This window comes from Microtus oregoni, unplaced genomic scaffold (assembly GCF_018167655.1).
Source record: "Microtus oregoni isolate MIOR12 unplaced genomic scaffold, Mior012 000002F_ref0000024, whole genome shotgun sequence".
Lineage (NCBI taxonomy): Eukaryota > Metazoa > Chordata > Mammalia > Rodentia > Cricetidae > Microtus > Microtus oregoni.
The window spans coordinates 86,047,853-86,071,125 of record NW_024543061.1 but is presented as its reverse complement, the minus strand read 5'-3'; the positions used below and the strand labels follow the sequence as shown (position 1 = coordinate 86,071,125).

The window sequence follows — 23,273 nt, the reverse complement described above, 5'->3', positions numbered from 1 at the left end:
ACCCTGGAACATGGAATGTAAGTCTGCCCTGAACATTCCACAGCGTGGCCCTTATACCCTGGACAGCCAGACCCTGTCACACCCGACCCAGCACATATCTGTGACATAGTCCCAGAGTCATTTAGTTCAGAAATTCTTGAGATCCTGTGGTTACTCTGGGTCATCTCGTCCCTCTGCAGCCCAGTAGTGTTGGCTGACTGCAGAGGAGCATGCAGGCTGACAGCATCCATGATCTGAAAATCTCATCTGAAATGACTTAAGAGGCAACAGTTTCTGAGAACCAATATGATGCCACAAGTGGAAAACCCTACACCCGACTTTAGTGAAGAGTTGTAGTAAACATGCAGGCATACGTAAAATATTGTGTGAAATCACCTTTGGCCTAGATGGCTAAGGCACACGTGAAACACAAATGAATGTCATGTCTAGACTTGGGTTTCATCCCAGGATAGCTAATTAAACACCTCCCCTAAAATGCTTTAAAAAAAAAACCCTAAAACCTCAACTACTCTCGTTCCAAGCTGCCTTTGTTGCTTTTTTTATTATTGTGAAAAAGGAACGCCATGATCAAGGCAATTTGTAGAAGAAAGCATTCAGTTTGGGGATCCATGGTTCCAGAGGGAACATGACAGCAGGCAGACATGGTGCAGTGACAGGAGCTGAGAGGTCCATGTTGAACAATGACCACTAGACAGAGAGAGAGGAAAGGAGAGAGAACCAGCTCCAATGGGGCAAGGCTTTTGGAACCTCAGAGCTGATCCCGTGATGCACCTCCTCCAGCAAGGCCACCAGCTGGGAATCAAGCATCCAAACATAGAGGCCCATGGAAGCCATCTATCATTTCAGCCACCACGCAAGCATTTTGAAGAAGGAAAACTCACCGGTGTTGAAGAAAACGTAAGGGTGAAATAGAGGAGCTGTCCATCATGTAGACTGCTGTAGCCACGTTTTCCAGAGCTTAGGACAGCAAGGATGCCAGCAGCTGTAGAGACATCTTCTTCATAAATGCAGAGGATGCTGAGAGCTAAAGCAGAGGCATTTCTGGTTACTCGGACCAGGGTTAGGTGCTTGTCGATGTAGTTATTGAAATCCCCGTGTATTCATCTACCTTTAGGAATGAGCAAGAACCCGATGATGCCTTTCCCTGAGGTGTTTGGTGTCTTATCTTCTGTTTGGCCCTAAAATGTTATACTGAGTTTGGGTGACATATTTACACCTTAGCTTTCAGCTGAACTCTGAGCAATGACCTTTTTATTTTTATGGTGTTGTGCACTCTTGTTGAAGAAACCATTGGAATAAGAGACGAGGTGGAAAGGGCACTCTTTGAGGGCAATGCAGCTCTAGGTGCCCTCTCCGGGCACTCTGCCATGGTGCCCACATAGAAACTTTTGTTACTCACAACCCAAAAAATGGTCAAATGTGGAGCTGTTGCTGCTGGAGGACATGGTGTGAGTCCTCTGAGCTCCTGGCTGAAAAGCCCCTACCAGCTGTCCAGTCAGCACACAAGCTCGTGTGTGTGTTTGGTAAAAACTCCTTATGTAGTACATGTTATTGACTCTTCACAGGGAGTTAGTGGTAAACAGACTGTAACTCATGCCTAAAGAAGCTTATCTACCACAAATAGTCTTTTTTTTCTTGTTTGAGGCTGGGGAGATGGTTCGGTGGTTAAGAATGCATACTGCTTTCTAGAAGCCCCGAGTTTGGATCCCAGCATCCACACAGGGTGGCTCACAATCTCCTGTAACTCCAGCTCCAGGGGATCTGATGCCCTCTTCTGGCCTCTGTGGGCTCTGCACTCAACGATGTATACAGATTTTTAAAATAAAATCTTAAAATTTAAGCTAGCATGCACGGTGGTGGCTTCATGGTGGTGGCTTCCCGTATACGTTACCAGACTTTATTCTTATTCGCCTCCTTCCTCCACTCCTTTCCTGGTTACCATGACAATTGTTTCACCTTTTTACTTAGGAGCTGGGGTCAGTGTTTCCAAATAAACACTAAGCCTACAACAAACCCCCAGAAACCTGAGAAGCGTCACTAGGAGAACAGGGTGTGAGGTCTGAGCTAGAAGTACAAGCATCTCAGCTGCCTGCTCAGCCTCATCCTGGGAATGTGCCTGTCGGGCTGCTCAGAACCATTTATTTATTTAGCTGCTCTAAGTAGGTCCCCAAAGGCCACAGCAGTTTTGTGGTTCGGGGCTATGCCTTACTTAGGGTTTCTATTTCTGTGAAGAGACACTGCGACCATGGCAATTCTTATAAGGAAAACATTTAATTGAGGGGCTCACTTACAGTCTCAGGGGTCCAGTCTCTTATCATGATGGAGGCAGGAGCACGGCACATGCAGGCAGATGTGCTGGAGCTGAGGGTCCTATATCTTGACTCAGAGGCAGCAAGAAGTCGACTGACTGAAGCTTGAGAAATGACCTCAGATCCCGCCCCCACAGTGATACACTTCCTCCAATAAGACCACACCTATTCCAAAGGCCACACCTCCTAATAGTGCCACTCCCTTCGGGGAGCATTTTCTTTCAGACCACCACAGGCATTTAGGTTAGTAGCTGTCTGGGTCAGGATAAACTAGTTGCTGCTGACCACGCCCCACAGTGGACCAGCAAGGTCTTAGAATTTGCATTTTGACAAGATTCCTGGTGACATTGATGACCTAGGAACCCCTGGCCCAGAAAGTGAAGCTGTGTGCACCAGAGCAGCCTGAATATAAGAATTAATTCTTATTCCAGACAGATCCTGAGACAGTTACTAGTCTATGACATCTAATGTTCATATCACACATGGATCTGCTGAATATACCAACATACTAATTAAAAATATTATTGCCTCTGTGTGTGGGTCAGAGGACAGCTTTGTAGAGTTAGTTCTTGCCTTCCATCATCAGTAGGTTCTGGGGATTGAACCCAGATCCTCATTGCTGGGTAACAAGCCCCTTTGTCCTCTGAGCCCTCTTGCCGGCCCTCCATGTTTTTTATATCATTTGCTTTTTAGGAACTCCTATGTGCGATTAAGGCATTTATGCACCAACACGTGGGTCACGAGCACCAGCATCCCCATAGACACGGAGGAAGAGAGGCCTGTCATGCTGAAGGTAAGTGTGCCTGTGTGGGGAGGGGGGGCTGGCTTGTCCATCTGTTGCTGTGCCCACACAACTTAGCGTGACGGACAGCCCAACTTTCTGGGCGTTAGGACTGGTTGTGCTGATTTCGTGGGAGTGAACGTCTGTCAGTGGCTTAGGTCTCTAACCTGGGTGGCTGTAGCAGGGCTGTGGCTCAGAAGGGTGGGGTACAGACATCAGCAAGACATGGAGGATTCCAGGGGCATCTTCTCTACTTGGAAGTATTTGAGACAGAGGGACGGTGTGGGAAAGAAACACTTTTTGGGGGTTCCTCAAGAACAGGGCAGGAAGTGGACACGGAAAGCCATCTTGCCCCTGAAGCCTTTGGCTGTGGCGGATGTTTTCTGGAGTCTCCCTGTCTCATCCACATCCACCCAGTGTGCTTTAGTCCTGAGGATACGGTCTCTGGAGACCGTGCAGCTGTTTAATGGAGACACGTATTGCAGATCGGAACCTGCCAGACCAAGGAGGACAAAGAAGCCTTTGCCATCGTGTGTGTCCCGCTGTCTGAGGTCCGAGACCTGGACTTCGCCAACGACGCCAACAAAGTGCTGGCAACCACAGTTAAGAAGCTGGAGAATGGCAGCATCACTCAGAACGAGAGGCGGTGAGTGAGGTTCCTAGGTGACGAGGGGTCAGTAAGAGCCAACTGTTGGCCTGGGTGTTGGGGTGCATATTTGAGACTCCAGCACCCAGGAGGTGGAGGCTGGGGTATCAGGAGCTCAGGGTCATCCTCAGCTTCATAGCAAGCTCAAGGCCAGCCTGGGCTACATGAGACCTCATCCCTCAAAACTAATAAAAGTCATCTACACTCCTAAACAGCAGCAACAGCAACAAGAACACATGTGTGCATGCACACACATACACACACACATACTCACACATTGGTCAGTTCTTACAGTAAACCAGGTGATTTTAACAGAGCATTTGGAACATTCTCCATAGCAGCAGCCTGGCTTCTGATGTTGGCACACTGGGGAGAACCTGCCAGCACCCACATTGCATGGCTCATAACTACCTGTACCTCTAGTTTTGAGGGATCTGGTGCCCTCCTCTCGTCTCTGTGAGCACTGCACGCATGTGCACATAGATACATACAGATACACACACACAAATAAATAAAAATAAAAAAAAACTAAAAGTGTCTGCTGGGATACTTACTTATTCCATTTAATCTTGGCTTGAAAGTAGGTGACTTCAGTTTCTCTCTGCTCTGTTTTTGAAGCTTTTTGAAGGATTCACAGGGCCATACTCGGTTTGGTGTTTAGATGTAGAGTTTTACAGTTTCTGAACTCACGACACATTTCTCGGCTCTGATACCACAGACCGATCAAACATGTAATATCATAAAAAGTGAGCTCACTGTGTCACTCACAGAAACTGGGTCCTTGATTATTAATTTATTTATGAATATGTGAGAGAAAGAAAGCTATTGGTGGCTAGAAACCACTGTCTCCACTTTGTGTCCTCAGTGCTCAAATAGCCCGTCAGTAACTGTTCCTGTCTTAACTAAAGGAAGTGGAGGTTAAGCTCCAGCTGGGTAAACTGCCGTAAATAGTAAGAGGGGGTCTAGTCATGTGATTTGACTGTCAGATGACCTCAGGACCTCAGAGCAAAGACATGCTTCTTCTTTCTCCTCCTGACCTGCTGCAGACAGAACAAGGAGCCATATGCGAGTCTCTGGCTGCATGCATTGGAGCTCTGGCCTCCAGCCCTTGTGTGAAGAGCCCCTGCCAAACAGCCCAGCTGGGAATGGCAAATGGAGTTGTTACTTTTTACTCCCTGTTCTTTGCTCTTTTGGGAGGCCCGCCACCTAGCTCCCAGATAAATCACACACGGAATCTTAATCCACCCCCATGCTTTCCTTTAGTCACCTCAGGAAGGGATTCTGGGGGTGCAGCTCCTGTGTCGGCTTCAGCGTCCTCGGTCTTAGATATTTTCATTTTTTCTGTTTGTAGTCTATATAACCGCACCAGGGAAACAGTATTAGGAGTACGTGCGTCATGGGGAGGGAGGGGCCATGAGGTGTGAACTGCTACATGGTGCCTGAGAAGGCACTGCGCACCCTTCTTAAGGTCTCTGTACCATGCTGAACTTCCGAGGGACCTGCTTTGTCCACAGAGGGTCTGCTGGCGCAACTGTTCACAGATGCAGCTAACTCAGTGAGCCAGGTGCTGGTCATGCAGACTGTGCTCTGGGTAGCTGCAAAGGGGAAGGCCATTGTGCCGACATCTTCACACAGCTAGGTCTGGGAACATGACTCAATGGTGCAGTGTTTGTCCACCCAGCACAAGGCTGTTCTGCACTTGCTTCCAAACCCAGCACCTTACATGTCTTCATGCAACAAACAGAGCTGCACGGAGGATCTTATCAATGCTTCATGTGAACTATGGTGCACCCTCCTTCTTCCCTTTCTTCCTCCCCTGCCCGCCTTCTCTTCCTCTTTAACTCCTTCCTTCCCTCCCTCCTCCTTTTTGCTGTCCGATATTCTCTCCATTCCTCCCTCCCTTTCTTTCTGTGAGACCAGGTCTCGTATAGCTCAGGGTGCCCTTGGACTCTCTATGTAACCTTGAACTCGTTAGCTTCTCTTTTATAATCTGCTTTGACAAAGCTCCATGTGCTATTGTCTGTATCCTTTTGATGCTGTCTTATAATTGCTATTTTTCTTATAACCTGAACTTTTTATTTCTCAGATATCTGCTGGTTCTTTGCCTAATCATCTACTCTTTCATTTGTATTTACTATTTTATTTAAAATTGTACATTATAATTATATATTCATATATAATTTGTGGCAAGTCATTTCTCTATCTGCTGAGGACTGATGACACACTCATTTAAATGTCACTTAGGAATGGCATTGTCACTTGGATCTCATTAACGATGAATCGCCTTCTGATTTTTAGCATCATGGCCGTCTTTCCTAATGTCACTTTTCGGTGTGTTTTGGAATTTAGTTATGAGGGCTTTCTGTGGGTGGAACATTACTGCCTTTCTCTCTGTGCTCATTCATTTCCTACCTGCTGGCATGGCCTCCCCCTGACACCTTTCCACCAGTCCACACTGAGGGGTGCTGTTGAGGGCGAGAAGTCATACTCTATGATGAGGTGAGGCTTGTGACCATAGGTGGGACAGCCCCATCTCTGTGCACCTGCCTTCCTGCAGCCCACAAGGGTTTTGGATTCTCGCCCCCTCTCCGCCACAGTCTCTCCCCACAGCTCTCCCCACAGCATCCCCCACAGTCCTAGAGTTCTGGCAGCAATCTTGTGAGTCTTGCCGGTTTCAGCTTCCCAGACAAGTGAAGTTTTGTTTACTTTCTCAGTCTCATGAGCTCCACCCTCCGTCCAGGGTAGAAGGTTTGAATCTGGAGGAACTACTTTAAAGTAAGTCACAGAGAAAATCACTTATTAAAAGAAAATTAGTAAGACTACATGAGTTATAGGGCAATAACCAGCTAGTATAGAATTGAACAGAAGTTTGAGTTTAGCTGATAGCAATCAGCAGGTAGTTTTGTTGTTGTTGTTTCTTGGCATATGAGTAAACAAGCAAACATTAGTTTTTCTTGTATTTTATTTTATTATATATGGATATATACATACACACACACACACACACACACACACACACACACACATATATATATATATATATATATATATATATATATATATATATATACACACACACACATATGACTGTTTAGCCCAAGGAGGCCAGAAGAGGGCATCAGATCCCCTGGAGCTGGAGTCACAGATGGTTGTGAGATGCCATGTGGGTGCCAGGAACTGAACCTAGGTCCTTTGGGAGACCAGCTAATGCTTTTAACCACTGAGCTACCTCTCCAGCCCAAGAACATTGTCTTGATGGAGAAGAAGCTTGGTGTCTTTGGCTACCAGCCTCATCCTCACCAGGGGCACCTCTATACATTTGGGCGCTGTACGGTGATGCTCCATCAAAACCTAAGCCATAAAAGACACTCACAGCAGATGTCCCCTCTTCTGGTGTTTGCAACCTTCCCATCTCCTCTTCCATGGCTTTAAGAGACTTAGATGCAGGGGATGCACACGGACATTAATTAGACACTGGCCTGAGTCTCTGTATTTCTACTGTTGTGTATCTCTGTAATAGTCTCCACCTGTTGCAAAAAGAAACTTCTCTGAGCACACAAAAGCCTCAAATAACCACACTGTCATATTTTATGAACTCCAAGGGACAAGAATTCTCATTTTGAGGCTCATGACACATTTGTTCTCGAGACTTACAGGATTTTGCTTAATAACCATTTATAATATTTGATTAGTGTTGGAATTGGAGTCGTGGGAGGAAATACTGTCAAAATTAAGCAGCAATTGCATTAGATATTATATTTTGTTAATGAAATATGTTTTCTTAAAAATAGTTTAACTTCGTTTGTATTTCAGTTCTCAGACTTAATTTTTAATAGTCCCAAATTGTGGCAATCTTTCCTTTGCAATAGGTTTGTCACGAAGCTGTTGGAAGACCTCATCTTCTTTGTGGCTGATGTGACTAACAACGGACAGGACGTTCTGGATGTGGTCATTACCAAGCCAAACCGGGAACGGCAGAAACTCATGAGGGAACAGAACATCCTGGCACAGGTGAGTTGCTTCATGAACCAGGTCTGCGCATTTTATGTTCCGAGCTACAGTATCAGTCATGCCCTGCTGCGTAACAAATGACACCTCGACACTCATTTTAGTTTCTGTGAGTTTTAAATGTAAGAGTGGGGTCTGTGGGGTGTTTTTGCTCAGGGGCATTCTCAGAGGAACGGTCAAGGCTTAGGTAGGGCCACTGTCATCTCAAGAGTGGACTGAGAGGGGACCCACTTCCTAGATGGTTCATAGAGTTTGTTACAAGTCTGCCTCAAGACAGTGTTAGCTCCCAGTGATGGTTAGTGTTAGCTTCTGGTGATGGTTAGTGTTAGCTCCCAGTGATGGTCAGTGTTAGCTTCTGGTGATGGTTAGTGTTAGCTCCCAGTGATGGTAAGTGTTATCTTCTGGTGATGGTTAGTGTTAGCGCCCAGTGATGGTCAGTGTTAGCTTCTGGTGATGGTTAGTGTTAGCGCCCAGTGATGGTCAGTGTTAGCTTCTGGTGATGGTTAGTGCTAGCTCCCAGTGATGGTCAGTGTTAGCTTCTGGTGATGGTTAGTGTTAGCGCCCAGTGATGGTTGTGTTAGCGTCTGGTGATGGTTAGTGTTAGCGTCTGGTGATGGTTGTGTTAGCGTCTGGTGATGGTCAGTGTTAGCGTCTGGTTATGGTTAGTGTTAGCATCTGGCTATGGTAAGTGTTAGCTTCCACTGATGGTTGTGTTAGCTGCAGCTGTACGGCTCCAGAATCACTGGGAGACGAGCGCCAAGCCTGTAAGGGACAGTCCTGATTAGGGTTAGTTGATGTAGGAAGATTCATTAACTAAGGTCAGCCCATCCCCTGGTGGACATCTTAGGCTGGAGAGAGTGGAGAGAGATCTGAGCACTGTGCTCGTTGCTCTCGACTCATGGCTGGCCTTCATCTCCTGTTTCTCCACTGAGAACTTAGCCTGCTGGCTCCTCTCCAGGAGGCAAGAATGTGGCTGCCTGGGAATGGGGGTGGGGATGCGGGGCTAGGAGGGGCTAGGAGTCTCCTTGATTGCTTCCTTGTTAACTCCTCAATGGTTGATGCTTTATTTTTGTGGCCACTTCATTCTGTGAGCAGTGGATGAACTCTCTGAAAAAGACTTTTATGTATTTGGAATCTCTGCCGTTAGGCGCATATGTATTTGGAGTTTTTTCCTTTTGCTTAAAATGAGGTAAGGGTGACATTTGGAAGCCATTACCTGATGTAAGTTTCAGGTAAAAAGTAAACTTTTTTTTTTTTTTTTACATTATTTTGATTTGGGAAAGTTCCAGAAAAAACAGAATAATAAAAGCATATAGAAAATATATTTTAATTTATCTGTAGCTTGTTACAAATACCTTTGTATTTTCCATCTTAATAAAATACAATTTCTAAATAAAATTAGTCGTGTCATTGATGTAGCAGACTTGTTAGCTTTGGGTACTCTTGTAATCGTCGGTGTTTGGTTTGACAGTGTGGTATTTATTTTTCAGGACTAACGACCATTAAGTACTTTCCACCTTTGCACTAATTCCACTCACATATTTCTGCAGTACTTTTAAGTCCTCGTTATTTGTTAAAAGCACAAATAGGTCGCAAAGCTTGTACGTGAGTGGATCAGAACAGGAGGATCTTCTTATCTTCTAGGTGTTCGGGATCCTTAAGGCTCCTTTCAAGGAGAAGGCGGGAGAGGGCTCCATGCTGAGGCTGGAGGACCTGGGCGACCAGCGCTACGCGCCCTACAAGTACGTGCTGCGCCTCTGCTACCGCGTGCTGCGGCATTCGCAGCAGGACTACAGGAAGAACCAGGTGGGTCCGGAGCCCGAGCGCCGGAGGTGTTGGGTGCCGGTCAAGTGGTCAAGTGCAGACCGTGGAGGCTGAAACCGGACTTTGCAAGGACAGGCTTTGCTTTATGTGGGTAGCTCAGAGGCCGTCCCTAAGGACTGTTAGGAGCTAAGACTTGCAGGTGGGGATGCTGTTTATCTGTGCACGATCCTGGCGCCTGCTGAGCATGGTATCCTGGTCTTTTCTTGTGCCTTGCTGTATGTGCACCTACTAAGATATCGTCTTGTGGCAAAGATCCAACAGGCACCTGAAGCAGAAGGGACTGAGGGGAGGAACAGGAGGGGGCAGAGGACTGAGATGCTCAGGGACTGGGGAGCTCTGTGAGTGGTGGGGGACTGGGAGCCGTCCACATGACTGTATGGGAGCAGGCATTTGAGGTACCACAGGGTAATCAGATTGGTTACTTTTCTTCCCTGGGTCCAAATTCCTGACAAGAAGATCAAGAGAGGGAGGGCTTGTTTGGAGCCACAGTTTGAAGGTGTTCAGACTACCCTGGAGGGGAAAGCACAGGGCAATGCCTAGCCTCTTGGTAGCACAGGAAGGGAAAACAAACAGGAAGTTGGATTATAAAGCCGCAAGGTCCACCCCCAGTGACTCACTTCCTCCAAGAGAGGCTCTACCTGAAGACTCATCCTCCCATAACTCCGCCCCCTGCTGGGGACCGAGTGTTCAGCCGCATGTGCCTATGCAACTGGGTAGAACAAAAGGATGATACTGGAAAGGTGGCCTTGGTTGGTCCTAGGGCAGCCTCAGCCGGGGCCAGGGAGGCCAGGGGTGGTGTGTGGCTTGTAGCCCAAAGCTGTAATCTGCTACTGAAATTTATTTCAAGTCTCACTCTGTCTAAAACATATGTAATTGAGTCCAAAGAGATGTCTTTGTGGTTAAGAGCACTGGCTTCTCTTCCAGAGGACCTGGGTTCAATTCTCCGTGCTCACAGGGCCGCTCATGTCTGGCTGTAACTCCAGTCCCAGGGGATCCAGCGTCCCCTTCTGGCCTCTGCTGGCACAGCAGACACATGGGTGTACATACATACCTGCAGACAAAATGCATACACACAAAATATAGATAACCTTTAAAAGTCTGTAATATTTTGTATTAGGTTCAATAATGCGAATGTTTTACATAAATTTATTCATGTATTGATTACATAACATTTTTTCTTCATGTATTTCTTATCTAGTCGGAGGATCTATGTATTACTGGTGTTTTTTTGTTTATTTTTTTCGAGACAGGGTTTCTCTGTGTAGCCCTGGCTGTCCTGGAACTCACTGTATAGACCAGGCTGACCTCAAACTCAGAGATCTGCCTGCCTCTGCCTCCTGAGTTCTGGAATTAAAGGCATGAGTCATTAATTGCTGAGTTTAGTTCATGAGGGAGTATGACCTAAGAGAGGGCTGGGAGGCGGGGCCTGAGACTCAGAGCTCATGGCTATCCATCAGGAGGGAGGAGGTTGGAGCAAGCGAGCAACACTCAACTTGCCCTCTTTTTGTTTCAAGCTTGGCAGTTTTAACAAATCAAGTCAGTTTAAATAGCACCAAGTTAAGATAAGGAACGGAGACCAAGGAGCTGAATGAGGCACTCAAACTTAAATTTTTTGTGTGATTTTTGTTTTCTTTTTCTTTTTTGGTATCGGGAAACAAACTTGGCACCAGGTGGGCACTGTGACTTGGCTATATCCTCAGATGCCAGACTACAGTTTTAAGAATGAATCCAGTGTGTAAACCCAGCTTCTGAGTCATCCTCGAGAACCTGGAAGTATTTTGGCAAGAAAACATTTTTTTTTTCTCCTTAAGGAAGAATGTGTTAAAATATGTTGGCTTTGGAATTCAGCTTTGAGATTAAGAGAGGTCCAAAAAGAATATGTAAAACAGATTAGCTAGACAGTAAATAATATGTCAAGAAACAGGAGCAAACTGACAGTTTTAACAGGCCCTTAAACGTATCATGTATTTAGATACATGCCATATAATATATAATATAATAGACACCTCTAATGCCATCCTGATGAAGAACCTCGTACTTTCTGGTTGAAATGCTGCCGCTGGGGCCATACTGCCAGTTTCAACACATTCCCGTAGGATGGCAGTGTAGATAGGGTCCTTCGTGTCTCCACGGAAAGGAATAGATCCAGAAGGCTAAGACAGACTTTAGGCATTGGGGATGTGGCACTGGAGCATCCTGGACAGCGCCTGACAGCTGAGAGGATATCATGGCAAGGAAGGCCTGGCGGCAGATGGCTGTGTGGTAATGGCCGCGTAAGACAGTGGTTTGCTCACATCTGAAACCAGGTGTTCAGAGGAACAAGGACTCCTGGGTGGCTCACTGATGGTCAAGTCCCTTACCCCATCTGTTTCTGCAGTCTCATGACTCTAAGCCATGGCTGGAACCCTTTTTTTCCTGTTCTGTTGAATTAAGTATGTTTGCATTTGCTCAGATGGGACACCTCTAGCATCCCCAGAGACCCCGGAACCATTTCAGCAGCGGTAGTGGGAAGATTGTGGGAACTGGAGGCCGGGGTGGGAGCCCTGTGAAATGCTGTCTTCAGGACATGACACGATGCTGGATTCATGAGCAAGCGGTAACCGTGCCAGCTGCCTGTGACCTGCACACACAGACAGATCTTTAACCGAAAATGGAAGACCTTGAATGTGGGCTTAAAAGAAATCCCACACTAGCTCAGAATTGAGAATAATAGAAGGTTATTAATTTAGGGGTAGACTCACCAATCAATATCCTCTGCTGGAACAGAGACCAGCAACTGAATCTCACAGCTGGAAAAGAGGCCAGATGCATGCTTTACATTGGCATAAATAATATAAGAGGCCACGCCCCGTGGGCGGCTGTAGAATTTCCTACAGCAGTGGGCAGCACCGCTCTGTGGGCTGGGCCCAGGACTAAATGAAAAGAACCTGATCCCAACACCAGTGTCCCCGCTCCTGGCTGAGTGCCATCTGCCCTGGCTTCCGGACCACAGTGAACTGTATCCATTGAAGTGAGCCACAGCAAGCCACTCCTCTAGCTACTACAGATAGCTCTCTGGTGGTTTATGGGAAAGATTTTAAAACGTAGGGAGAAAAGGGTTAGTTTTTGCTTTGGTCGTCTAATTTTCCATTGTCTCCACCTGCATTTAAACATTAATCAAGAGTTCATGCGTGAGTTAGCGCCAACCCAGGTCTTTAATGTTGTGCTTGGGTTTATTATTATTTAGAGAACTCTATAGCACCTCTAATTTCATTAATTATTCATCAGCATCTCGGAAGCTTACTCCGTCCAGAGTATGGTTCTGCTGGTCATAAAAGTGTGTAAGTCAACACGCAGCTTTAAGGTGACACACGCAGAGGACTTTACTTTAGTTAATTGACCACCCATTCGCAGGACATCATTCCAGAGGCCACAAAACGATTCCTAGATTATAATTAGATTTGTGCAACCAATATTATTTTCAAGAACTAGGTACATTCTGGTAAATTTTGCTCAAGGCAAAAACTGCTTTCTAATCAATAAATTATCTCATCATCGACACAGAGGTGTGTTCCCAAGGAGAAACCCCCAGGAATAGAAAATGTTTGCTCGTTGAAGGAGTTACATTCCTTAGCTCCAAGGTTCTATAGATGTGTGGTTGATACACAGAGTGTAAAAACAAGTGAGTGTGGTTTGGGACATAGGAGGTGAGATGAAGGACAAGGAGCAGGGCTGGAGATGGCTCAGCAGCTCTGACTTCCCTTCCTGAGGGTCTGGGTTCAGTTCCCAGCATCGACACAGGGCTTCCAACTGCCTCTAACCCCAGTTCCAGGATGTCTGATGCCCTCTTCTGGCGTCTGTGAGTACTGCATGCATGTGGCGCACATCCACACACAAATAACAGATATTAAAAAAGAAAAGAACAGGAAGCAAATTGAATAGTGCGTAGTTGAGCCTCCCCAAAGCACATTAGTGCCCCCTCTTTCCCTGTTAGAATAACATTTTGGCCTTTGCCACAACTCACAAGGACTCACTCTATTTTTTTTAAAAAAAAAAACAAAGAAATTATCACTTAATCAAGCTGACTCTTATACAGTTAAAATTATTTATTTTATGTTATGGGTGTTTCCCCTGCCTGTGTGTGTGTGCACCATGTGTGTGCCTGGTGTCGGCGGTTTCCCCTACCACAGGACCGTTGCAGGTGCCACTTGGTTGCTTGGCACGCCTCTCCCATGGCTGCTGTCCTTACATCCTCTTCATCTTTGCGTCCATGTCCTTTCTCTCCAGCCTCTCTGCTCCGCTGTTGCCTCTGGTCTCCGTTCATTCACTCACCAGCATGTGAAAGTGCATCTGTTTGCTTGTTTTCCCTCTTTGCTGCTCCATGTAATCTCCAGAGAGCTTTCCCGTGGACAGCCACGTTCACGGCTTCCCACAGAGACCTTTCCCGTGGACAGCCACATTCACGGCTTCCCACAGAGACCTTTCCCGTGGACAGCCACGTTCATGGCTTCCCACAGAGACCTTTCCCATGGACAGCCACGTTCACGGCTTCCCACAGAGTGTCCAGAACTTTGGACGCCATCACAAAATAGTGATTGCATGCTGGATCTAATCAATAACTTGAGCTATAGTGTGATCCCATTTGATTGCTCCTTAATGATAAGCGTGCTAAGGTTTTGATATTACTTATCAGAGACGATTTTGTTGGTGATTCTAGTGTCAGTCAGAGGAAAACAAACAAACAAACAAACACCTGGAGTCCAAGTGGAGCATTCAGATGGCCACACCCATCTCAGGCTCCAGGACCGAGCATGGCCACACCCATCTCAGGCTCCAGGACCAGGCATCAGCCAGTCACATTCTTGTTAGAAATTATCCTATCCCCAGAGTTGATTATTCTAACTTCTGGTGAGAGTCAGAGGGCCCCTTGAGCCTGGTGAAATTCTAAGCCATGGCATAAAAGTGAATTTAGATTTGTTTTTCTCACTTATGAGAGTATCAGTACCCATTTTAAAAAAATAATGGTCAGAGACATAGCTTTTAATAAATTAGTTATTTGCGGCAGAGAGGATGGAACCTTGAGCTTTTACAAGCCAGGCAAGCAATCTCCCACAAAGCTCCACCCCAGCCTTCGGTTACAGGTTGGATTGTGTGACGTGGATACCTTTCCCTGATGTCTCTCCCTCTCCACAGGAATATATCGCTAAGAACTTCTGCGTTATGCAGTCCCAGATTGGCTACGATATTTTGGCAGAAGATACGATCACAGCCCTGTTACACAACAACCGCAAACTACTGGAGAAACACATCACAGCAAAAGAGATCGAGACCTTCGTCAGCTTGCTCAGGAGGAATCGGGAGCCCAGGTCTGCTCTAGGGGATGGTGGGGCCCTAGCCCAGCTCTGCACTGGCGAGGATGGGAGAGCTTTTAAAATTTTATTTTAAGTTCAAAAAGTTGAGCATCTCTGGGCTTTTAATCCCAGCACTGAGGTGGCATAGACAGGTGGATCTCTGTGAGCTCGAGGCCAGTCTGGTCTACAGAGTGAGTTCCAGGACAGCCACCAAAGCTACAGAGAAACCCTGTCTCAATAAACAAAATAAAAACCAAAACCAAGGCCGGGTGGTGGTGGCGCACGCCTTTAATCCCAGCACTTTGGAGGTAGAGGCAGGCGGATCTCTGTGAGTTCGAGGCCAGCCTGGTCTACAAGAGCTAGTTCCAGGACAGGAACCAAAAAGCTACGGAGAAACCCTGTCTCGAAATCCAAAAAAAAAAAGAAAGAAAAAGAAAAAAACAAAACAAAACCAACAAAATGTAGAAAATGCCAGGCTAGTAAGGATACAACAATTGTATCTTATTTATTATAAGTGGAAAACTCATGAAACAGGAAACGAGAAGTCCAAGCACAGCAATGTCCCATGGGGAGAAGGCTCAGGGAGTGCACACGGACGTACACAGGCTTTTACCTGGGTCCCAGCGAAGCCACGCCTTAACTAAGACCCACCTCTCAAAGATTGTTGGTTAACAAAGCTTTCCCCATCAACAAAAGATAAGCATCTGTCCAGCACTGACTCTTGACGGGCAGGCGATGCGGTTATGTCTGTGACAGCCAGCGGTGTGTGGTAAGCAGTTCTGCTTCCCATTCCACCAGGTCCTTGAGAGACATTGTTTCCGCGTCTCTGTGGTGCTGGGGAATCTAACCTAGGAAAGGGATTGCCTGCTGCACTGCACCCCGGCCCTAGACTGGCATTCAAATGCACTCACTGGCTTTTCAAAATATAGTCATGTGTTCTCACACCTGTAATCCTGGCTGCTCAGGAGGCTGAGGCAGGAGGATTACAGGAACTGTGTTACAACAGTGAGTTTAAGGACAGCATGGGAACTTAGTGGGGCGGACAGCGTGGGAACTTAGTAGGAGTAGGGCGGACAGCGTGGGAACTTAGTAGGGCAGACAGCGTGGGAACTTAGTAAGGCAGACAGCATGGGAACTTAGTGGGGCGGACAGCGTGGGAACTTAGTAAGGCAGACAGCGTGGGAACTTAGTAGGGCAGATAGCATGGGAACTTAGTAAGGCCCTGTAGTAAAATAAATCTAAAACACTGTTGAGGAGTTGGCCCAGTGGGAGAACGTGAGGCCCTAGGTTTAATCCCCAGTACTGCAAAAAGAAGGCACAAACCCCCCAAAACATATTCCCATAGCCTCACGCAGGTGCCCAGCTTGCTACTGTGGGCCACATGGGTCCTAGGAGAGCTGTGAATAGGGGCTAACACATTTATGGGCCATGGCACCATCCTGTGGTGTCAAAAGGTTGGGCACTCCTGGTGGGCGCCTCACTTAAATATTATACGAAGCATTCTCACGGGGTTAGTGTTGTTCATTGCTATCTAGATTTTAATAAAATGAAGGGAATGACTTATTATCCGTTTCTATTTTGGTACTGGGAATTGAACCTAGGGTCTGATGTTTTGTTTTATTTTCCTCTTACAACTGTAGGCCAAACTGGCCTGGAACTCACTTCTGGTTGAGGCAATCCTGCCTCAGCCTTCCCAGTGTCGAGATGACACAGTGACCACCACACTTGGGGGCTGCTGAGCTCTCACCCACAGTTTAGGAAGGAGAAAATGAAAGACAGACAGCATCCTGGTGAGCACCCCGGCTGAGTTAGGGAGGGGGTGCCAGGTCTGAGGGGGTTGCACTGGAAGAGGGTGCCAGTTCTGAGGGGGTTGCACAGGAAGGGGGTGCCAGGTCTGAGGAGGTTGCACAGGAAGGGGGTGACAAGTCTGAGGGGGTTGCACAGGAAGGGGGTGCCAGGTCTGAGGGGGTTGCACAGGAAGGGGGTGACAGGTCTGAGGAGGTTGCACAGGAAGGGGGTGACAGGTCTGAGGGGTTTGCATTCTCTCTTTTCACTCCTTGCTGCCTTAAATGGGCACAGTGAATGCAGTCTGGCCAAAGACACCCACTGTGCTTACTCTGCTAAGTTCTGTAACAGTGAAGGCTAGAAGGTGCACAGGGCCCTCTCCTGTGACCTACCATCCTCTCCTGTGACTGACGGTTCTTTCCTGTGACCGACCGTCTCCTCCTGTGACTGATCATCCCCTCCTGTGACCGACCATCCCCTCCTGTGACTGACTGTCCCCTCCTGTGACCGACCATCCACTCCTGTGACCGACCATCCACTCCTGTGACCGACCATCCCCTCCTGTGACAGACGGTCCTCTCCTGTGACCGACCATCCCCTCCTGTGACTGACTGTCCCTTCCTGTGACCGACCATCCCCTCCTGTGACTGACTGTCCCCTCCTGTGACCGACCATCCACTCCTGTGACCAACCATCCCCTCCTGTGACTGACCATCCCCTCCTGTGACTGACCATCCCCTCCTGTGACTGACCATCCCCTCCTGTGACCGACCATCTACTCCTGTGACTGACTGTCCCCTCCTGTGACCAATTGTCCTCTCCTGTGACCGACCATCTCCTCCTGTGACCGGCAGTCCTCTCCTGTGACCGACCATCCCCTCCTGTGACCGGCGGTCCTCTCCTGTGACCGACCATCCCCTCCTGTGACTGACTGTCCCTCCCTGTGACCGACCATCCCCTCCTGTGACTGACTGTCCCCTCCTGTGACCGACCATCCACTCCTGTGACCAACCATCCCCTCCTGTGACTGACCATCTACTCCTGTGACTGACGGTCTTCTCCTGTGACCGACCATCCCCTCCTGTGACTGTCTCCTCCTGTGATCAACCATCCCCTCCTGTGACTGACCATCCCCTCCTGTGACCGACCATCTACTCCTGTGACTGACTGTCCCCTCCTGTGACCAATTGTCCCCTTCTGTGACCGACCATCCCCTCCTGTGACCGACCATCCACTCCTGTGACTGACGGTCTTCTCCTGTGACCGACCATCCCCTCCTGTGACTGACTGTCTCCTCCTGTGACCGACCGTCCCCTCCTGTGACTGACTGTCTCCTCCTGTGATCAACCATCCACTCCTATGACCAACTGTCCCCTCCTGTGACCAACTGTCCCCTCCTGTGACCAACCGTCCCCTCCTGTGACCGACCATCCCCTCCTGTGACTGACTGTCCCCTCCTGTGACCGATTGCCCTTTCCTGAAGCGTGCTTCCTAACCCTGTCATATACTCACTTTGTTTTGCTTTTTTATTGATATTTGGTTTTGGAGACACTCACTTGAGGGAAGAGAAATGATTTTCTAAACATGAGTCCTTGTGCTAATGGATGAATATCACCTAAAAAATAGAAGCAAACACACCCATTCTAAACAAGGCTTATATGTAACAGAAAGTGTTGTTTAATTTGCTTTTAATGATGCGGTAGACGAGCAGAACACAGAAAAACTCTGCATGAAACAATATTAAAACCGCATCAACACGGGCTTCTTTTATCAAGTTCCAAATTATATTTCTGTTGTGATGATTTTATTAAAATGTTTTGTTGGGCTGGAGAGATGGTACAGGGGGCAAAAGCATTTCCTGCTGAAGCCTGAGTGAGTTCAGTCCCCAGATCTCTGGTAGGAGAGCTGGGTGCAGCGACGCTCGGCTCCCATCTCTGATTCCAGCTCTCCCGCAGGGAGAGGGGAAGTGGAGGCAGCACATCAGCCAGCGGTCAGGGGCCGGATGGACACAGTACAGCAGAAGCAGGAGATTGCCGCCACACATACCGTGGCTTGACAGAACCCAAGTCTGGACATGCCCACCCTTTAATAACTAAAAAAATCAAATTGAGTGGATAATCTCAAGTGGCTTTGTTTACAGTAATGAAGTCATTGAAGAATTACTAAAAGGTACATTGTTAAAATATGAAAATAAAATGCTTCTCCTTCACGTTTGCTCTTCCCCACCTAGGTTTCTAGACTATTTGTCTGACCTCTGTGTGTCCAACAGCACTGCCATCCCCATCACCCAGGAACTCATCTGCAAATTCATGCTGAGTCCTGGCAATGCGGACATCCTCATTCAGACAAAGTAAGCTGCCCCGTGGAGGCGTCTGTCGGAGCGTCCCTCGCCAAACGTGCGCTTCTTAATAGATTTTGTGTCGTTGTTTCAAGGCTGGTGTCTATGCAAGTGGAAAACCCCATGGAGAGCTCCATCCTTCCCGACGACATTGACGATGAGGAGGTTTGGCTTTATTGGATTGACAGCAACAAGGAGCCTCACGGCAAGGCCATCAGGCACCTCGCCCAGGAAGCCAAGGAGGGCACCAAGGCTGACCTAGAAGTTCTGACCTATTATAGGTACTGGGGCCACTCGCCTTCCAGAGGGAGCTGATTCTCTCAAACCTCTAAGGGGGCAGCTGAGATGGTCAGGACCCCCTAAAGATCTCAGAATGAGGGCTAATATATGTGGTTTCTGCTTGTGTTCTCTGGTGAGCTTGGGACTTTTTGTCAGTAGGCATTTCTTCCTGTTACTGATGGGATGTAGGGGCAGATGAGAAGCAATGGGACCTTGACTGTGGACTGAGGGGGAGGAGAAACTGGGGTGAGACAGATCTGGTGGCAGAGGTGGCCTCACAGGAAATGGCAGTGGGTCAAGATGGGATCGTGTGAGCATGTGATCTTTGGGGCTTGAGAGGGGTCAGTGTTTGTAGTTCTGAAAGGGCACCTGTGTTTATTAGCAAGGGCATGAGAGGTGGTTCCCAGGGGTCAGCATGTTGGGTTTAGTAACCCAGCTGGGGGGCTGGCAAGATGGCTCAGTGGGTAGCAATGCTTGTCACACAAGCCCAATGCAGTGGCAGAGAACTAGCTCCCAAATGCTGTCTCTCACAAGAGGTTTGCATGTGGATGCCCACCCCGCTTCAAAGAGAGAAAAAAAAAACCCAACAACAGTGAAAAAGACCCAACCAGCTCTTTGAATTTAAGGGATAAAACCCAAGGTGGAAGTTCTCAGATAGGTTGGTGGGAACCTGAGACAGATGCCAAACACCTGGCTTTTATATCTCAAAGTCAATCCAACGGAGCACCCCTAACCTTAGAGGCTGAAGAACCCCGGGGCAGCATCACTGGGATCAAGCCTGTTTGCTTTGCCAACCAGGTAGGGATAAAGTCAGTGCAGATTCTGGAGGCTCCGCACCCCCACCCCAAGAGAGGCTGGGAAAGGTGGAGAGGGAGAGTCAGCTCCCCGTGTCTCACCATCCAGGCCAGGCTTGGTGCTCTTGATGTTAGGGCTGAAGTCCCGGCTGTGAGAGGGCTGTAGAGACAGGGATGGTGTTAGACCTGTGTTGTCATTTGCTCCCTGTCTAAAGAGTTTGGCTCAGTGTGTGGGTACTTATAAATACATCTGCACGCCCAGCAGCTGTTTAGGGCCTTAGTGGAGGAAAGACGGATAACGTAATGCATCTCATGCTTTTAGGTACCAGCTAAACCTCTTCGCGAGAATGTGCTTGGACCGCCAGTATCTGGCCATCAACCAGATCTCCACACAGCTGTCTGTAGACCTGATCCTTCGGTGTGTGTCTGATGAGAGCCTGCCCTTTGACCTCCGGGCTTCTTTCTGTCGGCTCATGCTCCACATGCACGTTGACCGGGATCCCCAGGAGTCTGTGGTGCCTGTTCGCTATGCCAGGCTCTGGACCGAAATCCCCACAAAGATCACCATCCATGAGTATGTTTGGAACTCTGTGTCTTAGTTAGGATTACTAATTTTTTATTTAATTTTAAGTGCATTGGTGTTTTAACTGGATGTATGTCTGTGTGAGGGTGTTGGGTCCCCTGGAACTGGAGTCAGAGACAGTTGTGGGTGGCCACATGGGTGCTGGGAATTGAACCCGGGTTCTCCTGAAGAGCAATCAGTGCTCTCAACTACTGAGCCATCTCTCCAGCCCCAGTCAGGGTCACTATTGCTGTGATGAAACACCATGACCAAAGTAACCTGAGTGGGGAAGGGTTTATTTGGCTTTCACTTCCTCATCATCGTCACTGAAGGAAGTCAGGACAGAAACCCAAGCAGTGCAGGAGCTGAGGCAGAGGCCATGGAGGGGCTGCTTACTGACTTGCCCACCCCCAGGGTTGGCACCACCCGCAATGGCCTGCCCTCCGGCCATCAATTACTGCTTAGGGAAATGCCCAACAGTCTTGGCTACAAACGGATCCTTTGGAGACATTTTCTCAGTTGAGGGTCCCTCCCTTCCAGAGACTCTAGCTTGTGTCAAGTTGACATAAAACTAGCCAGTACATCGTATTCATTACTTTTCTCATATTTGACAAGCAGTGGCTTATGGAGGGGAGGGTTTCTAGAGGTTCACAGTCCAAGGGGGGGGCATCAGTCATGGAGGGAAAGCTCGGTGTGCCGGGACCTTGAGGCACTGTTACCTGGAATCTGCACTCAGGGGGCAGAGAAATCTCATTTCTCACTTTCCTCTCTGTTCAGTAATGGTCTCCAGCCCAGGGGGTGGTGCTTTCCACACTCCTCAGATAATTGGTTCTGGAAATATCCTCATGGTTGTGCCCAGAGGTGTGTTTTCTAGAGGATTCTAGATCCTGCCAAGTTGACGGTGAAGATGAGCCATCATAGAGGTGACAGGACATTTAAATTCGGCAGATGCAAGCAAAGTCAAGCATCTTCAACTGTGAAATAAAAAACACAGGAAGGGATTTGTGCATTTTCGTTCACACTGTTCATCTGGGAAGAGTCAATAAGATACCCCCTCCTGAGGGCAGAATGATAGCTCTCTGGCAGGAGACATGTTTCTGGAAGCTAGTAAACAAGTAATCATAGCTCACAGCTTGCTGAGTGTGATGACTGGCAGGCTCCCCCTTGCTTGTTGCATCTCAGTTTTCAGTGGCCCCTGTCACAGGTGGGATGTGCACCCCAAGAGGTTTACTGATGTGTGCAAGGCAATGCACTCTGGGAGTCAGAATAGATGACATCCCCACTGTGTGCAAGACAGTGCACCCTGGGAGTCAGAATAGATAACTTCCCCACTGTGTGCAAGGTGGTACACTCTGGGAGTCAGAATAGATGACGTCCCCACTCCTCAGTGTTACTCATCAACTTAACTTGCTCTTTTGTTATCTGTCTAGGTATGACTCTACCACAGACTCTTCCAGAAATGACATGAAGAGGAAATTTGCCCTCACGATGGAATTTGTTGAAGAATATTTGAAAGAAGTTGTAAATCAGCCATTTCCTTTTGGGGACAAAGAGAAAAATAAACTGACATTTGAGGTATTTAAAAAATTTAAATTTATTTTCTTTGTGCCTAGTGCCCACAGTGGTCAGAAGAGGGCATCAAATCCCCTGGAACCAGGTAATTGAGAGCCATGTTGGTGTTGGGAGCCAAACCCAGGTCCTCTGGACGAGCAGCTGATGCTCTCAACCACGGAGACGTCTCTCCAGCCCCGCTTGAGGCATTCAAAAGAGTTACTCAAGGCATGAGTGTGTGCTTGTCAGAGATGAGATGTGTTAGCCTCATGGTGTGAGTGTGTGCTTGTCAGAGATCAGATGCCTTGGCCTCATGGATCTTCCCTTCCTCTATATCAGGATGTCTGGGCAGTTGAATTGTTAGGTTCGGGCAGATATAATTCCATCTGATGATGATAACATACAGATTCGGGCTTTTAAACTTTAATTTCACTCATTAACTTACTTTTGAAACCATGCATGATGAGTAGAAATGCAGTTCACGTGTTAATTAGACCAGGTAGTGATGTGGCACAGTTTGAAACAGATTTGAGAAGAAAATCACCCCCTTCTCTAATAGGTTAGGGTGACGGATGTACTCCGTGACTAGCAATGCCTTGTCCCTATTATACTAATGGTCAATAGAATTAGAGATAAAACCCCATTTTATTTTAATCTTTATTATTATGCCTTGATAATTAAAATGTTCTGTCTCAATTATCAATGAATTATAGCTTTCTTTGCTTTATTTCCATTTCATATATGTGAATTTTGTTACACTTGGTAAACAGCCACAGTTTTGAATACTTTATAATTAGATGCATTTCCCCATCTTCATAGAAACAATGACTGAGCCTCATTGACCTGAACTGAAATTTGAAGATAATATAATAACAAAACCAGAGAGAGTACACTTTCACACCATACCCAGGGTATCAGTCATCCATGGTCATGGGACATAGCCTCCCCTCCCCCCAGTGTGGCAGTCCACAGTAAACACCATTTCTGTGAGTCACGAGCCTGGGTGTGGCGTGGTGGTGTCTGTTCAGTCACTGCTGGAAGTGCTCGCTGTCCCTGCCTCTCTCGG

At 47.5% G+C, this 23,273-nt stretch overlaps 1 protein-coding gene across 1 annotated transcript in view; it reads left to right on the top strand.

Annotated features, from left to right (window-relative positions):
- Itpr2 (inositol 1,4,5-trisphosphate receptor type 2) overlaps positions 1–23,273 on the top strand; it is a 420,430-nt gene that overhangs the window by 112,146 nt on the left and 285,011 nt on the right. Inside the window, exons 12-20 of the mRNA XM_041632277.1 lie at positions 3,003–3,102; positions 3,576–3,736; positions 7,606–7,747; positions 9,389–9,550; positions 14,741–14,913; positions 18,914–19,033; positions 19,117–19,302; positions 20,417–20,668; positions 22,087–22,231. Coding sequence (XP_041488211.1) covers positions 3,003–3,102; positions 3,576–3,736; positions 7,606–7,747; positions 9,389–9,550; positions 14,741–14,913; positions 18,914–19,033; positions 19,117–19,302; positions 20,417–20,668; positions 22,087–22,231 — 1,441 coding nt within the window. The remainder of the gene's footprint in view (positions 1–3,002; positions 3,103–3,575; positions 3,737–7,605; positions 7,748–9,388; positions 9,551–14,740; positions 14,914–18,913; positions 19,034–19,116; positions 19,303–20,416; positions 20,669–22,086; positions 22,232–23,273) is intronic.